Source organism: Aphelocoma coerulescens (assembly GCF_041296385.1).
Source record: "Aphelocoma coerulescens isolate FSJ_1873_10779 chromosome W unlocalized genomic scaffold, UR_Acoe_1.0 ChrW_unloc_scaf_4, whole genome shotgun sequence".
NCBI lineage: Eukaryota > Metazoa > Chordata > Aves > Passeriformes > Corvidae > Aphelocoma > Aphelocoma coerulescens.
Window position 1 is genome coordinate 638,948 of NW_027184083.1, and position 19,799 is coordinate 658,746.

General features: G+C 47.5%; 1 protein-coding gene across 1 annotated transcript; it reads left to right on the forward strand.

Annotated features, from left to right (window-relative positions):
* The first annotated feature begins 15,424 nt into the window (after positions 1–15,424).
* LOC138102883 (uncharacterized) lies at positions 15,425–17,005 on the forward strand. Its single transcript, XM_069000654.1, has one exon. The coding sequence runs from the start codon at positions 15,425–15,427 to the stop codon at positions 17,003–17,005; it is 1,581 nt and encodes a 526-aa protein (XP_068856755.1).
* The last annotated feature ends 2,794 nt before the right edge of the window (positions 17,006–19,799 follow it).

The following is a 19,799-nucleotide window of genomic DNA, read 5'->3' on the forward strand; positions in this document are numbered from 1 at the left end:
TTCTGGAAAGTTCTAGCCAGGGGGCCAGGTGATTGGTCCTGGGAAAGAAGTCCCTCCCTTCCCCTGTTACAGTTGGTTCCCTTACGTGTCCCTCGTTCTGTTTGCCACACCCTTCCCTTCCCTGGTTGGTTGTTCTGTACTCCCCCCCATGCCTCCTCCCCCCCATAAAATCCCCTGCACGAGATCGGCAGGCGCGCAGAGTTGGGCACCCCCTGGTGGTTGAGACCCCCCGTTCGGAGGACCAATAAACTTTCTGGATTTAACTCAACTCTGAGCCTGCCCCCTTTCCTCCGCCGTCTGCCTTTATCGCCGCGGTCCCTTGGAAGGACCCACGAGCCAGACCTCTGATCCCTCCGATATCAGAGGCTGGCCCCCGCAGCCTGCTGTGTCCCTAGCTGACCGGGCTGAGTGGGAACTGTTCCCAGAGGACACAAAGGCAAAAACCTGCTATCTCTATGTGACGTTGAACAAGCTGCAAACTGCTTTGAAAAAGTTTTGCTCAGTTTTTTTTCCTTCCCCATCTCAGGCTCAGTTTAGAGGCATAGAGAGACACAAAAATTAATTTCTGGGCATAGGCAGTGATATGGGATACACATCATAAGGTCACCTCAAGACAAGATGTGACAGCCATTTCCTCCCACAATTGGCCATCACATTGGGAGCTTCAGCTGGCAGACGGTATCGTGACGGGTGTGGGGGGATCTATGTCTGCCCAGAGAAGCAAAGCAGTTGTCCAAATCGAGGGTCCAGGGAGACAGATAGCATCAGTCCGTCCTTTTGTAATTGACTCTGGATTCACATTGTGGGGCAGAGATCTCATGTCCCAGTAGGGGGCTCAGGTCGAAATTCCATCTCAACCCCAAAATTTTTAGTAAAGGCCACTGCGGAGCGCCCCTTCCAGAAATTAAATTGGATCTCTGACGAGCACATCTGGATTGATCAGTGGCCTTTGAAAAAAGACAAATTAAAGGCACTCACAGCACTCGTGGAGGAGCAATTGAAAAAAGGAAATACCGAACCCTCTAATAGCCCTTGGAATTCCCCGGTATTTGTAATGAAAAAGCTGGAGAAAGACCAGTGGCGCCTCCTACAGGACTTGTGGAAAATAAACGCAGTCATTGAGGACATGGGACCCCTGCAGCCCGGAATGCCTTCACCTTTCATGCTCCCCAGGAAGTGGAAGATAGCAGTCATTAATATTAAAGACTGCTTCTTCCAGATCCCTCTGCACCCAGACGATGCACCCAGGTTTGCCTTCTCGGTGCCTTCCATCAACTGAAAGGCTCCCATGCAGCGCTACCAGTGGTGAGTTCTGCAGCAAGGCATGAAAAACTCACCCACCATCTGCCAGTGGTATGTAGCTCGCATTCTGTCCCCCAGCAGAAAGTTAGCAACAAAGGCAATATTGCTCCACTATATGGCTGATGTTTTGGTGTGTGCTACTAAACAATCCTATTTAGACTGGACATTGGGGAAGGTAATCGAGGTCTTAGAGGCAAATGGATTTGAAATCCAAGCTGAAAAGGTCCAGAAAACCTCTCCATTTACATACCTTGGACCGAAAATCTATGAACAGACTGTGGTTCACCAAGAAGTCAAAATTAATGATAACCCTAAGACCTTGCAGGACCTCCACCAGCTCTGCGGGTCCATAAATTGGGTGAGGCCGCTCCTAGGGCTCACGACAGAAGATCTCGCTCCTCTGTTCAACCTCCCATGAGGGAAAGATGACCTCACATCACCCAGGCACCTAACAGAGGAGTCGAGACAGTCCATCTGCAAGGTACAGGAAGCGCTGTTGACCCTGCAGGCACACCGCTGCGCCCCAGGTCTGCCTTTTCAATTTATTGTGTAAGGAGAAATGCCATACCTTCACAGGCTGATATTTCAGTGGGATGATGTGCAGAGTGATCCTCTGTTAATCATTGAGTGGGTTTTCCTCTCGCACCAGCCGTCCAAAATATCACAACACCACAGGAGCTCATGGCTCAGCTGGTGATGAAAGCTCGATCCCGCCTCCGCACCCTTGCAGGGTGTGACCTTACATGCATCTACTTACCATTGACGACCGATTCACTTGATAACCTTCTTCAAAACAAAGTGCACCTCCAATTTGCCCTAGACAGCTAAACAGGCCAAATTTCTATACATCATCCAAAACACAGACTGTTTACTTCTGTCTTCAAACTGATTCCAAAAGAAATTCAAAGCCGAAAACCATTAAATGCCTTGACAATCTTTTCAGATGGCTCCGGGAGTTCCTGCAAGTCTGTCATCACATGGAGGGATTCTCGCACTCAGAAGTGGGAGTCGGATGTGCAGGTAGTTGAAGGATCACGACAAGTGGCAGAACTTGCAGCCCTGGTCAGAGAATTTGAGTGGTACAGTGAACCATTTAGTTTGATAACTCATTCGGCCTATGTTGCAGGTGCAGTTTCCAGGGCAGAGACACCTTTACTAAAGGAGGTTGCAAACCCAAAATTTCATAACTTGCTTTCGAAACTGATTCAACTGATCTCCCACCAAAAGCAACCATTCTGTCATGCATGTGAGATCACACACTGACCTGCCAGGATTTATTGCCGAAGGGAACAGGAGAGCAGATGCCCTAGCTATGCCCATCGAGTTAGCGAATATGCCTAACAGATTCCAGCAAGAGCAGCTGAGCCATGCAATGTTCCATCAAAATGCTCCAGCTCTCATTCGAATGTTCCACCTCACTAGAGACCAGGCGAAAGCCATTGTGGCAACATGCCCCAACAGCCAAAAACATCAGCTTCCATCATTAGGTCAAGGGGTTAACCCCCGAGGCCTAGGCAGTTGCGAGGTATGGCAAACAGATGTCACCCACTTCCCCCAGTTTGGCTGCCAAAAATATATTCATGTTTCTGCGGATACCTTTTCTGGCGCGACCTTTGCCTCAGCCCACTGTGGGGAGAGGGCCAAAGATGTTATCAACCACCTAGTACAGGCCTTCGCTGTGTTGGGGACACCAAATAAAATAAAAACTGACAATGGCCCAGCGTGCATCTCTGCAGAGTTAAACAGATTCATGAGTGTTTGGGGTGTGGGTCACATCACTGGCATCCTGCACTCACCCACAGGCCAAGCCATTGTGGAAAGAAAGCATCAGACACTAAAAAGACTGTTAGAACTACAAAAAGGCGGCAATGTGACCGCTGCCCCCATCATAAGACTGTCCAACACGTTGTTCACTTTGAACTTTTTAAACTGTTCCTATGAGGAACCTGATCCTCCCATAATAAGACACTTCACAAACTCTGCCAAACATAAACTGACTGAGAGACCTGAGGTCCTAATAAAAGACCCTGACACTTTACAAATGCGTGGCCCATACCCCCTAGTCACCCAGGGTAGAGGCTACGGGTGTGTTTCCACCCCAGAGGTTCCAAGATGGATCCCTGGGAAGTGGATCAAACCCTTTTTGAGGCCACTTGTGGATGCCAAGCAAAAGAAAGAAGCTGCCACAGCCTGGAAAAGAAGAAAAACCAAGCCACCTGGATAAAAGTCTCCTCCTCCAGGCCTGAAAAACAAACCCTCCCCTTCCCAGTCCCCTTAAAATGTGTCTCCCTTCCCAAAATGACCCCTCAGTTTTGTTTTGAAAGAGGGGGAGTCTAAGGGAGCCATTGTTATCTAAGTTAATTGTATTTGTATTAATTACATTTGTGTTATCCTTTTCCTAAAGTTACCACCCTTGACTGTGTGATGACATCCTACCTGCTGCTGTCCCACCTGCTGCTGCAGCTCCTCCTGTGCACTGGGAGCTCCAGCAGCTGGATTCCTTCCATGATCAAAGATATTGTATGGGGTTTCTTTCTGGAGTTGTTAATTTTATTAGCCATTCCCATTGTTAAGTGTTTGGTTTTGAAATCCCTTAAGCCTTCCCCCTCACTTCAAGGTAATAAAAAAGGGGGAGATGTTGGTGTGACCCAGCCCACTGTGGGGCTGGGGCAGCGTGATGCCAATCAATCCCAGCCCATCCCCTGGATCGAGTTTCCTGAAGAGGCAGACAGAGGGTGGGTCGAAGGGCGGTTCAGAAGCCTAAGCCGTGCTCCCCCTGGGCAGCGCCAGGGTACAAGCCACCTCCCCTCGTTCTGGAAAATTCTCGGTTACTCAGTTGTTCATTGGTTCTCTGTTATAACTCCCGCTTCTCGGTTTCCCCCAGTGGTTCTTGTTAAATTGTATCCTCCCCCTGGCTTGTAACTCATTGGTTGTTTTCCCCTTTCACTGCGGTTTTCAAGCTCTCTATAAATCTGAGGACAAGCCTCGGGGGAGCTTCCCATCGCATTCCATCCCTTCCGAGCTTGTTCGGGTTGCGAAATTTCGAACAATAAACTTGTTAGGAGTCAGACCAGAACAGCGTCTCTTCCTTTGTCTCCCAGCTAATGTGATCCGATCTCATCGGCTCCTGCCGTGTTTCTCTCTGCAAAGAAGCCAGCTAGCTAGCTTAGCCAGCAGCTCCTTTCTTATGCTGATGGCACTTCTGCAACGCACAGCAGTGACGCAGTTGGACTCTCTCTCTGACCAGAGGCACGCCAGAGCTCATGCCTCGAGCACAAGTACTGCGTTATATTCCCAGCTGCTTGAAAATTCTGCTAGTGGCTTTCCTTTGCTTGGGACAACATCCCCTGATACAACAGAAATCCATGCTGCACTTAGTACTAATAACCTTTCACATTATGTCAACAAATCCCTGGACCAACTTCAGTGGAAATTAGAGCTTGAGGAGCCAATAAATGAGTTCTCACTGGTACCCTGCGTGCAGCAGTGCAGGGAGGAATCTATAGCCAAAAACTCAGGAGGAAATAAGATGGATTCCAAATGTGGGAACTTAACATTTATAGGCAGCTACCCCAACTGCTCAGGTTTTTGGATCTATGGGGGGGCTGACGTGAAATAAGAATCAAACCAGACGATGACCAAAGCCCAAGGGTTGGTCAGTGCCCTCAGGACAGGGTTGGTACTGGATATGTGGACACAGTGCCTATAAAGTTTTACCCTTAGGATGGTGTGCCGGTTTGGGCAAATTTGGAAATACATCCTCTGAGGGAAGGCAGGTTACAATCATCCCTCCTCCACCAGGTTCGGGAAAAAATAAATTTTTCTCCAAGGAAAGTGAAAGAGATAAAAACTATTTCTTTAACAAACACACAGGAAAAGGATAATAATGCTAAATAATAAAACCTCTTTCTGTGGAGAGAAAACCTGGGAAAAATTTCAGAGTCCTTCCATAGATCTCTCTCCCCCTCATTGGAGCTGGGTCGTGGTGGGCCCACCTCCAGGGCCAAGGCCTTGGCAGAAAGTTCTCCCCATGTATTCTGATGTTGAGACTGTCCAGCAGAGAAAAAGGGAAAAAAGTGAAGTCTCGGGAAAACAAAATTTCAACTCTCCGTCTCCCTCTGGAGAAAAAAGGCTGAAAGCTTGCTGGAAAGCAAGCAGTGTGCTTCCTCCGCTCTCTACCGCAGAAAGCAGAACGCAGAGGAGTGTCTGCATCTGTGTCCTTGAAAACAAACTATAAACTGCTTTGAAAGTTTTGCTGGGTTTTTTTTCTCTCCTCCCTCTCAGGCTCAGTTTAAAGGCATAGAAAGGCACAAAATTAATTTCTGGGCATAGGGCAGTGATATGGGATACACATCATAAGGTCACCCCAAGACAGATGGCAAGGCCGCTGTGAGATAGGACCAGTATTTCCCCACATTAAAGTTGTCTCTCAACTCCAAGGCTTGCTCCAAACTTTTATATGCAGGACCAAAAGGACATCAAACCCCTTGATAGATAGACCCACTGGATTTCACAGCTTTGCCAGATGGTTTATGGGCAGCCTCGGAGTAAGTTAGCTAGAGAAATCAATAGTGAATCTTTCTGCTACCGTAGAAACCATGATGAATGCCACTGCAGATGCCATAAGAGCACAGAAAATCGAGATTAAGAGCATCTCACAATTGGCTATACAGAATAGACTTGTATTAGATTTGCTGTATGCCAAAGAGGAAGGAGTATGTACAGTTATAAATACAAGCTGTTGCAGTTATGTTGATTTAAATAAACACATAGAAACAGATTTTCAGACAATTCTGGACAAAACATGAACATTGTATCAGATCACCTTAGACAACACTTCTTGGGGGTTTAAAGAGGTATGGGACAAACTTACATCATGGTTACCCAACTTATCCTGGCTAAAACAATTGTTTGTAATAGTTATTTGTATAATTGCATTGTTATTTACTGTTTGCATTAGTAGTTATTTTTGTACAATGTTATGTACTTGGAATCGCAATGCTTATGCACAATGGCAAAAGCACAAACTTAGAAGCAAGATAGAGAAGGGTACTTAATTTCAAGGCATGCAAAATTTGTAAAGAATTACAAATGACCAAAGAAAAAGGAGGGGATTGATAAAACTGATCAATAGTTAACTCATGTAAGCACAGTTAACTATTGGGAGACAGCAAATGTTGATCACAAAACCTAAGAAGCAGGATTCACCTTAATCTTTTCAAGATAAGAGGAACAAGAATTTACTTGAAACCAATACAGAAACCCCTGAATCATTCCACAAAGGACTGCACATGCTCAGGAAAGAAAGGTGAAAACTGCATTGTGATGAAGACTACTAGCCTTCATCAGAAAGACCCCAGAGGAAGAATAGGAGCCTTCTTCAGTGCAACCACCAGGACACACCACGCATGTGTTACACATATGCTAATGATATTAATGACTTCCAAGAACTAATTTGTATAACCACTCCTATCCCAAGGAATGTGATGAATATTCATGAATTTTACCCATAATATTGTGTTGTAGGAAGTGCTGGTGTGTGTGTTTGGAGGAGCGATCACCCACACTCGGTGCGCCGAATAAAGCAAATACCCACTTCTCTGACTGTCTCTGAAGGATCTCCTGGCCCGGTTTGGGGCAATTCAGGAGAGAAAAAAAATTAAACAAAGGGTTCATGAGTTGAGATAAGGACTGGGAGAAAACACTCCACGGGTAAAACAGACTCAACTTAGAAGTACAAAGTAAATTAATTACTAACAAAGTCAGAGGAGGATAAGGAGAAGTAAAATGAGCCTTTAAAAACACCTTTTTTCCCCAACCCCTCCCTCCTTCCCACTGACAGTGCAAGGAGATGGGATGGGGATTTTGGTCAGTTTGTCACCCAAGGTTTTCTTTCACTGCTCAGGGAGAGGAGTCCTTCCCCTGCTACGCCATGGGGTCCCTTCTGTTACGAACCAGTTTAAACACAGAAGAGCAAAGAAAATTAAGTCTCTGTGAATGAAAAGGATTGAACCCAGAAAGGTTTGATATATACCCCAAAACTTGATTAAAACCAAACGAGGTTAGATGTTGGTGCCAAAAAAAACTTATATTTTATTTAGTACTAAAAGAGGCAAAGAGAAAGAAATAGAAAAGAAAGAGAAGAGAAAGAGAGAAGAGAAATAGAAAGAAAGAGAGAGAAAGAAAGAGAAGGAGAAGGAGAAGGAGAAGGAGAAGGAGAAGGAGAAGGAGAAGGAGAAGGAGAAGGAGAAGGAGAAGGAGAAGGAGAAGGAGAAGGAGAAGGAGAAGGAGAAGGAGAAGGAGAAGGAGAAGGAGAAGGAGAAGGAGAAGGAGAAGGAGAAGGAGGAGAAGGAGAAGGAGGAGAAGGAGAAGGAGGAGGGGGGGGGGGGGGGGACTGTCAGAGAGAAAGTAACGGGTTAGGTAGAAACATATCACGCTTCCAAAGGTCCCAACAATGTCTCATGGCTTGCCTTCATCTGGTCTTCTTGGCAGTGAGGGTCCCCTGTAGCCCTGTGCCAAAAAGTATAGAATCCAATGGATTAATATATGTTTGGGCCAGGTGGGAACACCCACGTGCCTGCCCTGGAGAGAGCAAGTTTGACACTGTCCCTTGCAACACTGTGGATTTGTTGCATCATGTTGCAGTGCTCTGGTGCAGGGTCTGGGGACCCCTTTGGGGGGGCCCTTTGATAAGCCATTGTAGGGTATGCCCAGCCTCTGCCCTGGAGGGAGGCCTGCTGAAATAGGGAGATTGCATAACCTCCCAGCAAGATCCCCTTGGAAAAGGCAGCCACCTTACAGTTACGGCGAGAGAGGACACAGACCCATCATCCTCTTGGAGAACCTATGCAGATCCTTTGTAACCCATTGGCTTTTACCCTCTCACACCCACCCCTGTATCCCTATAAAATCTAGCCCTCTGCCCCTGTGGGATCAGAGAGCTCGTCCCTAGCCTCCCCTTCGCAGGGTGGGGACTAATAAAGCTGCCTCATGCAAAACTGCTATATGGGCCTCTCATCTCTCTCCTCCTGGTCTGGCCTGGGGTTTGCCTCACAAGACAAGAGCTGAAATCACTCCCACGGAATCACTAAAGAGCTGATAGCCTGCTGAGACAGGGATCCCCTGCGAAGGCACCCTGGCAGCCAAGGGATCGCCGCAGACCTCTGAGGGACTGTTCCTTGCAGGACACTCTCTGGAGCTGTCACAGCTTCCTGGGTTTGAGCCATAGACCCCATCCCGGCTGCTTCAAGCCATGACACCTCCTCTGCTGTCCTTCATGTGGATGTGGCTTTTCCTGGGGTGAAGGGGCCCCACAGCTGAGGTCCTCTGCACAGCGGAGGATGGAAGTTAACTGCCGCTGACCAGAGGCTTTTTCACTACACACCAAAAACCTGTCGTCCTCCACATCCTTTGGTGTGAGGGTCTGTTCGAGCTGGGCAGCTGATAGTCCCGGGACTGTGGTCCCCACCCTGAAGCGGCTAAACTTGATCCCTCTGAATGTATTCTTCTCCCCCAGCCCAGACCTGAGTCACTTTATCTTATCTCCATCAACATGCAGTCCAGGGCCTTAGTCAGAGTGTGGTGGTTTTCTCTGCAGCTCTTGTTATACAGTTTAGCTATAATAGGCAAAAGTCCTTCATGAAGATGTTTAAGCCATAAATTATAACATTTCAGTCTCCAACACCTTCCCACTGCCGACAGTTCTCCGTGAACTTCTCTAGCATGGTTCCAATCTCATTAGCAGCAGTCCTCCTGAAACTGCTGCAGCGTGGGTCACTCTTCCATGGAGTGCAGTCCTTCAAGGACAGGCTGCTCCAGACTGGAAGCAAGGGCCCTCTCTCTCCACTGAGTCTTCCACCAAATCACAGCCTCCTTCAGGCATCCACCCGCTCTGGCATGGGTACCTCCCCCACAGGTTGCAGATGGATCTTTGCATCCCCCATAGACCTCCATGGACTGCAGAGAGACAACTTGCTTCACAATGGTCACCACCACAGCCTTGCGGCAGGACGTCCCCCCTCTCTCATGGCTGGGGCATTTGGAAGAGATAACTCAGGCCAGACTAATAGCCCAGTGAGGAGCCAGAGAGCTCAGCAGGAGGTCACCTCCAGGACCCTAAAAGTCTGAGACCAAGCTAAGAATCAACATCTTAGACTGGAAAGCAAATGTGGGAAGAGATGAAAGAAATATTCTTGACCAAAAGACATGGTTCTTATGTCTATGAAAGCCCACACAATTATCAAAAAGAAGTCCCTTACACTCTCCTCTGGAACATGGGAAGATTTCTCCCCAAAGCCGGATGCAGTTTTGAGGCTACTTTTCCAAAAATTGAGGAAAAGGACTTCGATGTGTACCCCATTGGGGACCGACTGTCCGCACACCCAGGTGAAACAAAAGAGTAGCCAGATGCACCCCACCCCCATAGCCACCCCATTTGTTTTCTTAAGTACCCAGGCCTTTGTCCCCCTAGCAACACATATGGGGAAAATTCCTTTAACAGAAAAAAACCCCAGGAGAGCCCCTAAAACCCCAACATTATCCACCCCAAATTTTTCCCATACTAACATGTTACATGAAACTTAACCCTTTTAACCATATAAATACATGCATCACCCAAATTATATACATATATACATGCTGATACTGATACAAGTACAGAGCCATGGGTAGTTCACCCTAAAACAAGGTCCCCTTGAAGTATGCATCGGGTCTCTCCATCCCTTTACATCACCCACCAGGTACAACCTGGTCCCTGAGCAAAAACAACCCCACAGATGGGTTTGTCTTTGCTCAAGGCAGACTTTACCCAAACAGTTTTTCCAAGCATACCTCTCATGTGCACCACTGGAACCTTATCCCCAACTGTTGTTTGTAGGAGTTCGGATTGGGCAGGGCCTGCTCGGCTGGTGGAGCCTCGGGTGTTAACTAACCAGGTGGCTCTTGCTAAATGCACCTCCCAGTTTTTAAAAGTTCCCCCCACCCAGTGCCTTCAAGGTGGTTTTAAGCAATCCATTACACCGCTCAACCTTCCCAGCTGCTGGTGCATGGTAAGGGATGTGGTACACCCACTCAATGCCATGTTCTCTAGCCCAGGTGTTTATAAGGCTATTCTTGAAATGAGTCCCATTGTCAGACTCGATTCTCTCAGGGGTACCATGCCTCCAAAGGACTTGCTTTTCGAGGCCCAGGATGGTGTTCCGGGCTGTAGCGTGAGGCACAGGGTAGGTCTCCAGCCATCCTGTGGTGACTTCTACCATTGTGAGCACATAGCGCTTGCCTTGGCAGGTTTGAGGCAGTGTGATGTAATCAATCTGACAGGCCTCCCCATACTTGTATTTGGACCACCGCCCACCGTACCACAGGGGCTTCACCCGCTTGGCCTGCTTGATTGCACCTGGGAGATACTGTCCATGGTTAGATCCACCCCTCGATCTCGTGCCCACCTATCGGTGGCATCTCTGCCCTGATGGCCTGAGGCATCATGGGCCCATCGAGCTAGGAACAACTCTCCTTTATGTTGTCAATCCAAGTCTATCTGGGACATCTCTATTTTTGCAGCCTGATCTACCTGTTTGTTGTTAGGATGTTCTTCATTAGCCCGGCTCTTGGGGACGTGAGCACCTATCTACATGACGGACCTTCACGGATAGCTTCTCTGCCCGAGTGGCAATGCTTTTCCACTCCTCAGCAGCCCAGATTGGTTTTCCTCTGCGCTGCCAGTTTGCCTTCTTCCACTTTTCCAGCCAACCCCACAGAGCATTGGCTACCATCCATGAATCAGTGTAGAGGTAGAGCTTTGGCGACTTCTCTCTTTCAGCTATGCCCAGAGCTAATTGGACAGCTTTGAGTTCAGCAAATTGGCTCCATCCACCTTCTCCTTCACTAGCCTGTGCAACATGTCGTGTGGGGCTCCATACAGAGGCTTTCCATTTCCTGCTAACGCCTACAATTCGGCAGGAACCATCAGTGAAGAGGGTGCATTGTCTTTCACTCTCTGGTAACTCATTATATGGTGGGGCTTTGTAGTGGTTTGGTCTAAAATACTCATTACTGTTTATCTTCTGTGAGATAAAAATTAGGAGAAACGCAAAACAGGCACGAAACTTGAGAGAATATAAAGAAGTTTATTAACAGAACAAAAAGAGTGAAAAAAAAATTATACCATACCTTCAGAACTCTCCTCCTCCCCCCACCTTCCTCCCTTCTCCCACTGACAATGTAAAAAGACAACCCTTAAGATGTTCAGCCTGTTTACCACTTCCATAATAACCTTGTTCAATCCATTTAGAAAGAGAATTATCACAACGAGACAGCCGCCCACTTCCAAATATTGTTCAGTCCATTTAGGAAGCTGTCTCTCTGCTCACATGCGAGTACATTCCCCCAACTTGCAGCTTTTCCCGCAACTGCTTTCGAGGGTCCACTCTTAAAGTTTCTGGGGTACAATTTTAAGGTTGAGCTGTTCAGAAATAAAAGTTCTCTTCACCCATCTCAGGGAGCATTTCATCTCTAAGAACAGAGGCCCTTCTCCTTCCCTGGGAGCAAAGGGTCCTCCTCATCTTCATCGTTAGGACTATCTCTGGGAGCTTCTCTAGGAGCTGAGGTTTTCTCCTTTCCTGTGTGGAGCAAAAGTCCTCATCGCTTCCATCTCTCCCTGTCCAAACTTCTCATGAAATTACATCAGTATCTGCCTATCTCAGCATAGGTGCTTTTGCTTAGAGTTGAACACTCCACCTCCCATATCTTCATGAAATTACACCGGGACACTGTGATATAGCTTCACAACAGAATTTCAGCTTTAAGCATCTCCTCTTTCCCTTCCCTCAGGTTTTCAGCTCTTCACAGCAATAAAAGGGTTAATCTCACCTCGGCCTTGCAGCTAGAATGTGTCTTATTGCTGTTGGACACCTGAGCTCTGCCGGACAGCGGTGCTGCTTTTGCTGAAATCTTGGCAGCAGTGGAAGGGGTTTTGGGTGGGGGCAGGGTTCGGAGCCGCTCTGGCTGCCCACAGCCGTGCTGGGGGGGAATCATCCTGGAGCTGTGGCCTGGCCCAGCCTGGCCCGAGCAGGGGCCGGGCCCACTGGCCCCCGCTTGGGCCCCGCAGCCACTTATCCCAGCACCGGAAACGAGAGAGAGCTTGGGGCGGGAGTTTGTCTATTCTTAAGTGTGGATCACAGAGGTGGTCACAACTTTAAGTGGCCTAAAGAACTGTCCATATTCAAACTGGCCAGCTGATAGGTTCTATCAGGTCCCAGAGGAAGCTTAGCAGGACATCCCTTCCAGGACTATGCTTGCTAACCTATGACAGGCTTCTTCGGCACGTGTCACCTGCACCTCTTCTTCTTCAGAAGATAACCCAAAAGTCTCACCTTCTGGCCAGTTCGTAATTATTTCCAAGATCCCAGGGCGACTTGGGTTTCCAATTCGGGCGCTCTGCGTGATGAGGGTGATCCATTTGCTCCAAGTAGCATCAGTGGCGTGATGCGTGGAAGGAACCTTTCCCTTGAACATCCACCCCAACACTGGTAGTTGGGGTGCCAGGAAGAGTTGTGCCTCTGTGCCGATTACCTCTGAGGCAGCTCTGACTCCTTGATAAGCTGCCAAGATCTCTTTCTCTGTGGGACCGTAGTTGGCTTCGGACTCTCTGTAGCTTCGGCTCCAGAATCCCAGTGGTCGGCCCTGAGTCTCACCAGACACCTTCTGCCAGAGGCTCCAGGACAGACCATTGCTCCCAGCTGCAGAGTAGAGCACGTTCTTCACCTCTGGTCCTGTCCTGACTGGGCCAAGGGCTGCAGCGTGAGGGATTTCCTGCTTGATCTGGGCGAAGGCTTGCTGCTGTTCCGGGCCCAATGGAAATCATTCTTATTTCGGGTAACCAGGTAGAGAGGGCTCACGATCTGGCTGTACTGAGGAATGTGCATTCTCCAGAAACCTATGGCGCCTAGGAAAGCGTGTGTTTTCTTCTTGTTGGTCGGTGGAGACATTTCTGTGATCTTATTGATGACCTTGGTGGGAATCTGACGTCATCCATATTGTCACTTTACTCCCAGGAACTGGATCTCTTGGGCAGGTCCCTTGACTTTGCTCCTTTTGATGGCAAAGCCAGTTTCCAGGAGAATTTGGATGATTTTCTCCCCTTTCTTAAATACCTTCAATGCTATGTTCCTCCACACAATGATGTTGTTGATGTAATGCAGATGTTCTGGAGCCTCACCCTTTTCCCGTGCAGCCTGGATCAGTCCCTGGCAGATGGTGGGACTGTGCTTCCACCCCTGGGGTAGTCGGTTCCAGGTGTAGTGCATGCCCCTCCAGGTGAAGGAAAACTGAGGCCTGCACTCTGCTGCCAGAGGAATGGAGAAAAATGCATTGGCAATGTCTGTAGTGGCATACCACTTTGCTGCTTTGGACTCCAGCTCGTACTGGAGCTCCAACATGTCCATCACAGCAGCGCTCAATGGTGGAGTCACTTCATTCAAAGCACGATAGTCCACTGTCAATCTCCATTCCCCTTCAGACTTGCACACAGGCCAGATGGGGCTGTTGAAGGGTGTGTGGGTCTTGCTGACCACCCCTTGTCTCTCCAGCTCACAGATCATCTTGTGGATGGGGATCATAGCATCTCGATTTGTCCGATACTGCCCGTGGTGCACTGTCGAGGTGGCAATTGGCACTCTTTGCTCTTCCACCTTCAGGAGCCCAGCTGCAGAAGGACTTTCTGATAGTCCGGGCAGGGTGTTCAATTGCCTAATGCCCTCTGCCTCCACAGCAGCAATCCCAAATGCCCACCTGAGTCCTTTAGGGTCTTTGTAATAGCCATTCTGAAGGAAGTCTATGCCCAGAGTACACGGGGCCTCTGGGCCAGTAACAATCGGAAGCTTTTGCCACTCCTTCCCAGTCAGGCTCACCTCAGCTTCCAAAAGGGTCAACTGCTGTGATCCCCCGGTCGCCCCAGTGATGGATACAGGTTCTGCCCCTGTAAGAGATGGTCCAAAGATCCCTCATCTGCCTCACGATCATCGCCGAGAACAGAGACTGAGCACAGGAGTCCTGGCCTAGCTGAGGTGGGATGTCTGCCAAGTGTTGCCTACGGGTGTGCCCGCTGGGAACTGGTACGCATTCCTGAGGAAAATTAGTGCAGGTAACAATGGACTGTGCCGTTCTTGCTGCCCAGGCGGGAAGGACTGCGCTGAAGCGGAAAGGAACGACCTGTCCTGCACACCTGTCCTACACACCGGTCTTGTGCGTCTGTCCTGTACCTGTTTCCCAAAGCAATGGACTCCACAACAATGGCTGTAAATTTCCCAACCTCTTGGCCAGTTGCCCCTCGCTTCTGAAAAGGACTATAAAGGGACTTTCTGAAATAACCAAGTCGGAGAGATCTCCCCCACGGAAAGAAGACGAATCTATTGGCGGAAGACCACGAGGACTTCGTCTCATCCGTTGGTAGCTATTGCCCCCCCCCCCTCTTTTTCTTCCTCCCTACTTTGTGTTTCTCTCTCTCTCTCTCTGTCCCCCTTTCTCTCTTCTATTGCATTACTGTGTTGTGGGCACTTAATAAAGGTGCACTGTTTTGATTTAAACTGAAATTTCTTGTGTCCTTTTTACACTCTGAGATCTATAAACGAACCATCACGACCCCCGCTTGCATTAGCGGATCGTGACATCAAACTGGCGTCACGGACAGGATCTGACAGACAGAAGGGGTTGCAAGGTTGTGTGTAGTCTGTAACAGGGGAAGGACGTTTCGCTCCAGCCGCACCTAGCCCGACACCCCGAAAAGGGGTGAGCGGTGTCTAGAAAGCAAGGGGGGTGACTCGAATTTCCCGCAAACTGCACACGCCTAGGTAAAATCACCCCATACTCAGTTGAGGGCTCTGTCTTCAGATTTTTCGCAAAGGATCTCTTAGTGTAAAAGGGGGAACTGTGTTTTTTGGTGTGTGCATGAATTTGGACTGCTTGGTGTAGTGAAGAGACAACGATAAGTAACTTAAGGAGTACCTCCCAAGCAGATTTGGTCTCTTCACCCACCCAGGGAAGTGAAGGGAGACACAGCGAAGCTGTGTGTGTGTCGCAGTGTGTAATTAACTTTACCTCCTTGTGGTGGTTTTGATCCTGTCATAAAATGACTGAAAACCCCAGTGCAAAAGTTAAAGCTGCGTTTTATGCTCTGCTAGCAAAACATAATGCCCGTCCCTCTCCAGGAGGGGAAGAATGGGGTCAAAATAACTGGTTTAATTTGGATTATGTGACTGATAGAGTATGTTCTTTACAACATGAGACTAGATTTAAATTTGGCCGAAATAAAACCATAATCTGCTCTGTTTTACGGGCATGCCTTGCCGCAGCTATAGATCATCACTTAAAGCGATGTACTGAGGAGAAAGCAATCATAGATTCCCTTCAAAGCCTAGTGGAAATTTTACAGAAACAATTAGATGAAGAAAAGAATAGAAATCATTTGCTAGAGGCTGCTTTAAAAGAGGAATATTTTAGAAATTCGAAAAATGCTGACTCACCAAAAGAGACAGAGGAAAAGGAAACTCCTCACATTGACCAAATATACCCCCAAAAAGAACTAATACTAGTAAAAAATTGTGGAGAAAACTGCTGCCCTCGTGTGAGACCTCTGATTAAAACTGAATATAATTATATCAATGATGAAGATTTTGAACCGCATATCACCACTAAACAAATACCATACACTGCTGTTGAATTGGCTAGATTAAAAAAGGAGTATGGGCGGCTTCCCCACGAATCTGAGACAGAATATGTCTTCCGAGTGTCTCTAACCGGAGGAGACCAAATTCAATTAACTGAACAGGAAGCCAGTGGATACTGGGGACATGGAGTTTTCTTGACAACAGGAGACAAACGTGGCACGTGGTCCCTGACTCAGCGCGCAGCTTTCTGGGCCGGGGGACTCAATCCTTTAGAAAGGGGAGACCCTTTAGCTATAATTGGTACCCCCGATCAACTCCTAGAAAGTGTCCACAAAGCTGCCTGTTTGCAAATGATCCATGAAAGAAAATTAACTCCTGGATATGAATCCCCCATGCAATTACCTGTTAAACCTGAACTGATGACCCCTTTAATTCGAGGCCTTCCAGAATCACTCAAACCTACAGCAGTTGCCCTTCAAAAAACCATAGCAGCTGTAGGTCCCGTAGAAAGGCTGGATAGATTCCTTGGAAACCCGAGCGACCAAACTGGATCTACCGATCCTGGGTTTACTCCCTATTCAACCCCCTCTCAGCCGCCAGGTTCACAATTGAATTCACCTGCCGGTGATCGTAAAGTTTGGACATGGAGTGAAGTTGCAAAAGATCTGATTGATTACAGTAGAAAATATGGACCTATAAAAATTCCAGAAGAAAAATTAGACAAAACAAAAGGTGTCAGGTACATTCGGGCTCCTCATGGCGAAAAGCCAGAAAATGTAAAACAGATCTCTAACCGACAGCATTGGTGGTTATTAGGCATCAAAAAGGGGGTCCCCAGAGATGTGATGGACGGCTTACCCCTTGATAAATTGAGTAAGGTAGTGTCTAACTGGCACTGCCGAAAACCCGTTCTACCAAATCCATCAGTTCAACCCAGTGCACCCCTCCTCCCTCAGAATCTGGGCAGTGAGTCAGACCAACCACTCCCTCAAAGTCTGTGCAGTGAGCCAAAACAACCTCTCCCTCAAAACCAGGGAAACTAGACCCTCCGTCTCTTGTCAGTGAGCGAAGAGATGGAGCATGGGTATACCTGAGAAGGCTCACTAAAAATAAAAAAGGAGATATAATGATCACAGCTATTACAGGCCCTAAACGGGCACCTGTAACTTTTCTGATTGACACTGGGGCACAAATTTCTGTGCTGACAAAGAAAGATGCCCAGAGATGTGGAATTGTCCCAACAAAGAACCGATATTGTGTTTTAAATGCCTTAGGAACAACAGAATCTATGAATGTAGCCCTAGTTAAGCTCATTTTACCTGGGGAAGAAAATCAACTTTCTATTAATATGGTGATTGGAGATATCCCAACCAATCTATTAGGGATGAATGCCCTCGTTGGGAGGCAGTGGGAGGACTCAGAGGGTCTTCTGTGGTCTTTTGGCACACCACGTTTTAACATCAGACTGCTCGAAGCCGCACCCTCCCTACCATTCAGCAAAGTATCTAATGTGAAACAATACCCCCTCCCCCTGGGTGCCAAAGAGGGCATCAAGCCAGTGATACAGGAGCTGCGAGAACAAGGAGTAATAGTTAATACTCATTCTCCTTTCAATTCTCCGGTGTGGCCAGTGCGAAAGCCTAATGGGAAGTGGAGGCTGACAATAGATTTTCGCAGGCTAAATGCCAACACAGACCCTCTCACAGCAGCTGTCCCAAATCTAGCAGAATTGATAACACTAATTCAAGAAAAAGCTCATTCAATCATGGCAACTATAGATGTCAAAGACATGTTTTTTATGATACCTTTACAGCCAGAAGACATGGACCGTTTTGCTTTCACATGGGAAGGTCAGCAATACACTTTCACTAGGCTTTCCCAAGGGTACAAACATTCCCCCACCCTGGCTCATCACGCTTTAGCCCAGGAGTTAGAAAAAATACCCAAAGCTGACAATGTGGCTGTTTATCAATACATTGATGATATCCTTGTGGGAGGAGATGAAATAGAAGAAGTGAGAAATACCCAACAGAAAATAATCTCCCACTTAGAAAGCCTTGATTTGAAAATTCCCCCAGAAAAAATCCAAAACCCTTCACATGAAGTGAAATTTTTGGGAATTTGGTGGAAAGGAGGTATGACGTATCCCACCTGATACCCTAACCTCTTTAGATCAGATTAAAATGCCTGAATCCAAAAAAGATCTCCAACATGCTTTAGGATTATTAGTGTTCTGGAGAAAACACATCCCAGATTTTTCCATAATTGCCAGACCTCTTTATAACTTGTTAAGAAAAGGGATAAAATGGGAATGGAGTGCTTCTCAAGAAGAAGCATTGCAATTGTTGATTTTTGAAGCAACAGCTCACCAAGCCCTGGGCCCTATTCACCCTACAGATCCTTTCCAGGTGGAATGGGGATTTGCCTCCTCAGGGCTGTCAGTACACATATGGCAGCGGGGTCCTGAGGGTCCGACGAGGCCTGTAGGTTTTTACTCTCGTGGCTTTAAAGATGCTGAAAAAAGGTACACTACCTGGGAGAAAGGATTGTTTGTGGTTAGCTTAGCTCTCATAGAAGTGGAGAAGATTGCACGACAACAACCAATTGTTTTGAGAGGCCCTTTCAAAGTTATTAAGGCAGTCTCTACTGGGACCCCCCCACCTGAGGGGGTGGCCCAGAGGGCCTCAGTAAGGAAGTGGTATGCTCAGATTGAACATTATTGTAGCATCTTCTCAGTAACTGAAGGAGCTGTAAAAAATCTGGCAATCCAAGAGACTGAAAACTTGAGTAGCAGTCAGGACAAACCTGCCTCAGCCATCAAAGTAGCCTCTCCTTTTTCCCCCGAACAGTCAGCAAATTCTTGGTTTACGGATGCTTCTGCCAAGCGAGAAGGAAAGGTGTGGAAGTACAAGGCTGTAGCCCTCCACACTTCCTCAGGTGAACGAATTATCACAGAGGGAGAAGGCAGCGCGCAAGTTGGTGAGCTGATAGCTGTTTGGAGTGTTTTCCAACATGAGGCACAGAATACTTCTCTTGTCTGTATCTACACTGATTCCTATGCTGTGTTTAAGGGATGTACTGAGTGGCTTCCTTTTTGGCAGCAAAATGACTGGGAAGTTAACAGAATCCCAGTATGGCAAAAGGAAAAGTGGCAAGAAATTCTAAATATTGCAAGTCAAGGGAATTTTGCCGTGGGGTGGGTAGCCTCTCACCAGACAGATGGAAATGCAGCAGGAGAGTGGAACAATAAAGCTGATGAATTAGCAAAACTAAGTCCTTTGAAAAAGGATCAGATTACAGAAGACTGGGAGCACTTATTAGAATGGTTGCATGTAAAAAGACAACACACAGGTGCAAAAGATTTGTACAAAGAAGCCCTTGCTCGTGGTTGGCCTGTTACCAGAGAAATGTGTAAAACATGCATATCAGCCTGTGAACAATGCCGCAGACGGCTGGAAAGACACCCTTTGGAAGATGACCCTCTGCATTTAAGAAAGGGTAAAGGCTTATGGGATGCGTGGCAGGTAGATTATATTGGCCCCTTTAAAAAGTCAGGAGGTAAACACTTTGTACTGGTAGGAGTAGAGATAATATCTGGGTTAGTCCAGGCCAATGCCTTTAAAAGAGCTACAGGAGATAACACTGTCAAAGCATTGCAGGGATGGTTTGGAACTTTCCCAAAACCACAAGAAATTCAATCTGATAATGGGTCTCACTTTACTGCCAAAGTTGTACAGGACTGGGCAAAAAGTGAAGGGATTAAATGGACTTTTCACACCCCTTACTACCCTCAAGCTAACGGCATTGTAGAAAGGACCAATGGTCTCCTGAAACGAC

Excerpts from the sequence above, each read along its gene's own strand:
- LOC138102883 (XM_069000654.1), top strand. The coding sequence starts at position 15,425 with ATGACTGAAAACCCCAGTGCAAAAGTTAAAGCTGCGTTTTATGCTCTG.